Consider the following 7,437-nt stretch of genomic DNA (forward strand, 5'->3'; position numbering starts at 1 on the left):
CTCTCTCTCTCTCTCTCTCTCTCTCTCTCTCTCTCTCTCTCTCTCTCTCTCTCTCTCTCTCTCTCTCTCTCTCTCTCAGAATCGGAATAGAGGGACAACCATCTCTCAGAAGCATTCTCTAAAATTAGAGGAAAGTAATGGGGTTCAGGGTTCAGAGTTCAGTGTATATATATGTGTGTGGCTCTCAGTAGTTTCCTGTGAGAATAAAGGCGGTAATGAAGGTCAGGGGTCAAAGGCTATATAGGTCAGGGTCAAGTTCATCTCTGGTGGGGTTACCGGGGTGACTGGTTTTACTGGGGGTCAACTGGATGATAAGGTGGAGAACGCCACAGACGTGTGACTTTACTGCAGGCTGGCAGTACACATACGGTCACAGACACAGACACACATGCTCAGCCTGACACACACTCCCCATTCAGTCGTTCAAGGAGCTTGGGAGGCTGTGAGTAAGAGAGAGCTTCAGAACCACCATAGAACTGTTAGAGACTATCCAGAACCATACGTCTATATGACCCTGATGACTGTCTACTCTGCATATACATCCTTCTCTGCTGGAATGTAAATAGAAGTCAGTATGAGCCAAGTCCATTCTAACCATTCTATTAGTGGAGTGGAACCCTGTGTCATTTGACTGAGGGGGAACCAGGAAGTGATACCAGGGAGAAGAGGAAGTCACAGTGGAGATAGGGGATGGTCATCTGTTAGAGTATTGGGGGAGAGTGTTGACACAAGACTGAGCCTGATTTGAATGAGAGAGGGAGACAGGAGGAGAGAGGGAGGGAGGGAAGGAAAACAGTAAAGGAGGAGAGGGTGGAAATGAAAGGATAAGAGAGGGATTTTGAGTTATAATGACAAAGAGAGGAGAAAAGGGTCCCAATAAAAAGAGGAGGTGATGAGAGAGGGTGCAAGGAGGGAGGGAGGAGAGAACCAGAGATGATGGGGTCAAGACTGAGCAATATCAGTCAGTCGGTTGTACCTATAGGGCTTGAGTTGTTCCTGTCTATGTGGCCTGACCTGGAAAAACTGACCTGGAAAAACCCTATAGTTATAAGGCCTCATTGGCAACGTTGTTCTGAACAGGTAAAAGGCACCGATTGTTATTGCATGAATGTTGGTGAATGTTAGGTGTGTGTGTCTGGGTGGTTCAGCTTGGGGTTGTATGAGTTGACAGATTGGAGATATCACTTACCAATACTGTTCTTGGCAAGATAAAGAGGAGCGAGAAGAAAGGAGAGAACACTGTGAAGGGGCAGAGAGGGGGGAGGAAGGGAGCTAGGGAGGGAGAGAGGGAGGGATAGATAGATAGAGAGAGGAGAGAGAGGAGAGAGAGAGAGGGAAAAATGAGCAGAAATTTGACAATGAGGCGGAAAATATTTCCGTACGCCTCAGAAGAATCAGAGGAGTCTCCTTTTACATCTGTCACCATCCCTCTGTTTACCAGGCTCTCTTTATTCCTCTCTAGTACCTGTCCATCTCTGTCTTCTTCCTTCCATACGTCTCTCTTTCACTCCATCTCTGTTACTCTCTGTTTGCCTTTGATCTCTCATTCTTTCTCTTTCTCTGCTGACTCCTGCGCTTTTCTACAGGTGAACAATGAGCTAACAAATGACCTGCTCTCTGGTTCCTGACTCTCTCTCTTCTCCCTTTCACTCCCCTTCTCCTCTCCACTTCTGTCTTCCCCCTCTCCCTCGCTCTCCTCAAAATGCTTGAGGAATGTGTCACACCAGCACAAAAGAATAAAAGCAAGAGAAACGGAGGGAGGGAGGAGGGGAGGGAGAAAGTTTGTGAGGTAAAGGAGAAGCAGAGGAGGGAGAGAAGGAGAAAGAATAAGAGAAAGGTTGAGAGGACGATTGCATGGTTGAGTGCAGATCAATGCTGAGGGCTGCTTTGTCATCACGTGCTGACGTGCCACATCCCACACACACATTCACAAGGCTGTATCAACCCCTCGTTCCACTGCTGGGATAACGTTTCCCTACACACTGATCTAAGATCAGTTTCGTCCCCCCCTATTTCTAAAGGTTAGGATTGTGGATGTAAGATGAATAGCTGATTCTACCTGTGCCAACCGGTGCAGGCAACTTAGTTCCAACACTTTAACATGTGTTGGTGAAACTGCGGGGTTGTGGGCTTGATTCATGCACACTGTAGGCTAACTAGGTCACTAAGGATAATATCACACTGGCCAAATGATCTGCATAAATATACAGCACAATACCAGCCGCATCCCTCACAGGATGACAATGTTGTGGTCTGAATTCATATGACCACCAAGAATAATAGTTGCAATAAGGCTTTGCATTCAAATTATTGCAAGTATTCTTCTTGAGACAAAATGCTACTACCATGCTTGACAATTATTATAAACTTAATCTTGATAATAATGTGGTTTTCTGTTTTAATCACGGTTAATGTATGTCACCCAAAGAGTTAATAGGTGCAGCGCACAGCAACGAGCAAAACCTGAAAGAGTTATGTGTGACACGGAGAAAGAGAAGAAGAAAGTACAAATGGAGAGATAGATGTATGGATAGATTAGAGAACTGATAAGTGTGGCTAATGACTCGTGTCTGCTGTTGGACAAGAGGAGGAACTTGTGTGGACATGCTGCAGTGTCTGTGTGGGTGTGTGTGTGTCTGCGTGTGCGTGTGCGTGTGTCGGGGGCGGCGGATGATGCATGTGGTGGCGTAGTGAGTCCAATAATACTCATCTCCAGCCATCATTGCCAATAGCTGAAACACAAGCAGCGCGCTTTGTTCACTTCAAACGAAACAACTCTCTATTCGAGGCGTTGGATTGCGTTCATTGTACGCACGGCCTCTGCGTAAAAAGTGTATTACATTACCATATAGTTATATAAACGTAAATTTGCAGGTGAGATTACAACTCGGCGGCGATGCTAAAGTATTCCCTGTGCGTTTAGCCAAAGTGTCTATATCAGACGTATGTGGACATGTGTGAGGTGGTGTCTGTGGGGCTCTAAGTGCGTGCGTGGTTTCCGGAAAGTGCCCCCCTGGTCGCCACGGTTACCCTCGAGTTAATCCAGCGTGCAGTGTAGTGGATGGGATCATCCATCAAGAGTCAATAGTTAACGTCCCCTTTGTCCTGCAGTCATCCATCATACAGTGTGTGTCTTTATTGGGACCCTCCGCCCGACCCCGCGCCCCCCCGACCCAGCACGAGCCCCGCCCGGAGCTCTGTGCCAAATATCCCCGTCCCTCACTCTTCTCCTCCCTCTCACCCCTTTCTTCCAACCAAACAGCGGGAGGTACACCAAAGGCACTGAGAGGCTACCGCTCCCCCCCTTCTCTCCACCTCTCCAACTCCTATTCTCTCTCAATTCAAAGGGCTTTATTGGAATGGGAAACATATGTTTACATTGCCAAAGCAAGTGAAATAGACAATAAACAAAAGTGAAATAAATAATAAAAAATGAACAGTAAACTCACTCACAAAAGTTCCAAAGGAATAGAGACATTTCAAAAGTCATATTATGTCTCTATACAGTGTTGTCACGATGTGCAAATAGTACAAAAGGGGAAATGAATAAACATAAATGAGTTTCATATATGGGTTGTATTTACAATGGTGTTTGTTCTTCACAGGTTGCCCTTTTCTTGTGGCAACAGGTCGCATCTTGCTGCTGTGATGGCACACTGTGGTATTTCACCCAATAGGGAGTTTATTCAAAATTGGATTTGTTTTGGAATTCTTTGTGGGTCTCAGTAATCTGAGCGAAATATGTGTATCTAATATGGTCATACATTTTGCAGGAGGTTAGGAAGTGCAGCTCAGTTTCCTCCTCATCTTGTGGGCAGTGTGCAGATAGCCTGTTTTTTTTTAGAGTCAGGTCTGCCTATGGCGGCCTATGGCGGCCTTTCTCAATAACAAGACTGAGTCAAAGCTAACATAGGCAAAGCTTTTCTTAAATTTGTGTCAGTCACAGTGGTCAGGTATTCTGCCCTCTGTTTAGGGCCAAATAGCATTCGATTTGGTCAGTTTTTTTGTTAATTCTTTCTAATGTGTCAAGTAATTATATATATTTTTTCTCGTGATTTTGTTGGGTCTAATTGTGTTTCTGTCCTGAGGCTCTGTGGGGTCTGTTTGTGTTAGTCTGTTTGTGTGTCTCAGTTCAATTCAAAGGGCTTTATTGGCATGGGAAACACATGAAACACCTCTCATGTCTCTTTCTTGCTCTCTCATGAGTTCAGTATGTTTCTGCACGCGAAGTCAAATTTATTGACGCAGTCCGGTTAAATAGTCCGCTGGTCGAGGCCAGTGGCTGTATCCCGTTACCACCTCTTTTATTTTTATGACACATCGCTGCGGCGCTGGGGGAAGAGGGTAGATAAAAGAGAAAGGGAGTGAGGAAGAAAGGAGAAAGGGGGGGGTGAACTTGTGGGAAATATTCTCAACATTCCATCCAATCGCTGGCCCTCGATCATCTCCAAGAATTGAACCACCAAGTCTCTCTCTATCTCCCCTACATCAACACACGGACTGGTACCTGACTTCCTTGACACTCAACACTGCATCCATGCCAATGATAAATTGGCTAAATCCGAAACTGGCACTCAGAACAGTTTTTCCGGTTTCAAATACAGCACAATGGCTTCAACCACGAACCACATGTCTGACAAACACCACAAATTAAATAATATATTGCACCTCATAAAATAATGTTTCCATGAGGTTATGCCCTTGTGCGCGTGCGTCTAGGGCGCGGTCACTCCATTGGCACATTAAAGGTGCGCGGTGATAAAGAGGCGTGGCAAGTGGCTTAGCTGGGCGGTCCTAGAACGCACATGTTCTCTCCGGGCGTGGTCGTGGCGGGGTTTAGGAACCATAAGCGATTCCCGTTGGCTCCTGGATATGACAGACGTGGGTCGGGCGTGTCTGAAGTGTGAAAGTGGGCATGTTATCAGCGGTCAAAGGAAGTGGCTAGTTTTCCATTCCATCCATTCATAGCGCAACCGCTCATAACGTGCACTGACGCATAGGCGAGATAGGGATCAGCGAGAGAGAGACAGAGAGAGGGTTGGATTAGGGCACTGATAGCCACCTCAGTCAAACAGTTGAGAGACACACGATCACAACCTGCTGAGGGGGCAAAACTAACGGGACCGGAAAGTCTAAATCCAATCCAGATCACCTCTTAACCGATTAGGGAGACAGGACCAACCGACCACCTCGAGACCTTGAAAATTGAAAAGAGGGCAGAGTTGGAGAGTAAAACAATCAGTTTTGAAAAAGAAGTCAAATTGATCTATCCAGCCATCCTATACTCTGAACCATGGAGCGCAAAATCCCTGACTTCGCTGGTACCTGGAAGATGAAGAGCTCAGAGAACTTCGAGGAGCTTCTCAAAGCGCTGGGTGAGTGATGATGATGATGATGATGGTGGTGGTGGTGGTGGTGATGATGGCGATGAAGGGGATGGTGGTAAATATTTGTGGTACATATATCCCTAACTTTATTATAGTCTATTATTATAGCAGTTATTTAATTATTACTGATTGAATACAGCTATCTGAACACACTAATACAATGTAGGTCAGATACGTGTCTCTCTCTCTCTCTCTCCTACACACACACACACACACTCACACATAATGGTTCATGCATGCACTTATTAATCAGACATGTGGTGTACTCTGTGCGTCGCGTGAGTGTTTTTTTTTTGTAATTCTGGCGAACCCAAAACTCAATGCTTGCCCCCCCAGCCAGCTTCACCCTTCTCTCCCCCTCCCCTCACTGCCCCACTCCCCCAGCCAGCCTCCCCTCCCCCTCGCCTCACTCCGCCAGACAATGGAGACAAACGGCGGCACCTCTGTCCGTGTCACCGCGCGGAGAAAAATAACATCACATCGTGCAAGTGTGTGTGTGGGATCGGAAGAAACAGACGCTTCAAAGAGAAGAGTCCGTTATGACGTGACAGTGCAGGCCATTTGGATTATTATCAGGCCGCATGCTGTATCAACGTCATTTCATTCTCAATCTTAAAGGCCTCGCTCCACACCTGCAGCAGTTTGCATGGAATAAAAACACGCCTGTTCATTTATCTCGCAGGGTGTGTGAGTGTGTCTGTCAGTGGTTGCCAATTTTCGTATTTTTACTAAAATACAAGGGCATACCAGGAATACATGTATATCAACACATAAGCACATATGGGAGGGAGGATCGAGAGAGAGAAGCCTGTGTTCGTGCGCAAAAGTGCAATATGTGTCTGTGTTATGAACTAGTTCTAAATGCCACCATTGTTCCTGCCGGAATAACCGGAGTCAGTGGCGCATCACCGGCCGGGCGCGCGCATTCCAATTTCCTGGTTTGACTGACGCACCAATTAACAGTAATCTGCTCTCCGTCTTTACCCATCATTACCCACGCGAGGGGTGTGTGTGAGGGGTAGCGTGCTGAGAGATAGAGAAGGGGGTGAGGTGGGGGCCAGAGGATAGAAAGAGGAGAGAGGACAGACTGACTGGGTCTAATGCTTTACCTGGCCTCAGACGCGCACACGCACAGACACGTACAGACACACACACGCACACACACACAGAGACACACACGCAGACACACACGCTGGCGCAGGACATTCACAGACGTAGACGTGCACACAGACCTACTGGCATGGTGAGGAGCAGAAATATTTGGTCAGACTCTCCAGAGAGAACAGAGGCAACTCTATCTGCACACACTTGGATGCTTAAACACACACACACACACACATGGTAGTTCTCTAATGTACCTAGGTATTGTTTGTGACTGACAGAGAGGAATGATCCCATGATCCTTTGGGTTTCATTAGAGGCTAGAGCGCAGCTGGATGCAACCTGTCACCACTCCTCCCTCATCCCTCCTTCCCCTCCTCCTCTGTCTACCCCGTTCCAAATGCTTCCTATGGCCTCTGCTCTTTGACCTTTAACCCTGACCGTCTGTGTGAGTGTGTGTGTGTGGTGTGGGTGTGAGTAGTGTGTGTGTGGTATGGGTGTGTGAGTAGTGTGTGTGTGAGTAGTGTGTGGGGTGTGGATGTGTGAGTAGTGTGTGTGTGTGTGTGTGAGAGTGTGTGGGGTGTGGGTGTGTGTGTAGTGTGTGTGTGTGAGTGTGTGTGTGGTATGGGTGTGTGAGTAGTGTGTGTGTGAGTAGTGTGTGGGGTGTGGGTGTGTGTGTGGTGTGGTTGTGTGAGTAGTGTGTGTGTGGTGTGGGTGTGTGAGTAGTGTGTGTGGGGTGTGGGTGTGTGAGTAGTGTGTGTGTGGTGTGTGAGTAGTGTGTGTGTGGTGTGGGTGTGTGAGTAGTGTGTGTGTGGTGTGGGTGTGTGAGTAGTGTGTGTGGGGTGTGGGTGTGTGAATAGTGTGTGTGTGGTGTGGGTGTGTGAATAGTGTGTGTGGGGTGTGGGTGTGTGAATAGTGTGTGTGGGGTGTGGGTGTGTGAGTAGTGTGG

The 7,437-nt window shown here is 47.3% G+C and overlaps 1 protein-coding gene across 1 annotated transcript in view; it reads left to right on the top strand.

The window, feature by feature from the left end:
- The first annotated feature begins 4,933 nt into the window (after positions 1-4,933).
- The window catches only part of LOC139572691 (cellular retinoic acid-binding protein 2-like), a 12,828-nt gene continuing 10,324 nt past the window's right edge, over positions 4,934-7,437 (top strand). Inside the window, exon 1 of the mRNA XM_071395378.1 lies at positions 4,934-5,375. Coding sequence (XP_071251479.1) covers positions 5,294-5,375 — 82 coding nt within the window. The 5' untranslated portion in view covers positions 4,934-5,293. The remainder of the gene's footprint in view (positions 5,376-7,437) is intronic.

This window comes from Salvelinus alpinus, chromosome 4, assembly GCF_045679555.1.
Source record: "Salvelinus alpinus chromosome 4, SLU_Salpinus.1, whole genome shotgun sequence".
Lineage (NCBI taxonomy): Eukaryota > Metazoa > Chordata > Actinopteri > Salmoniformes > Salmonidae > Salvelinus > Salvelinus alpinus.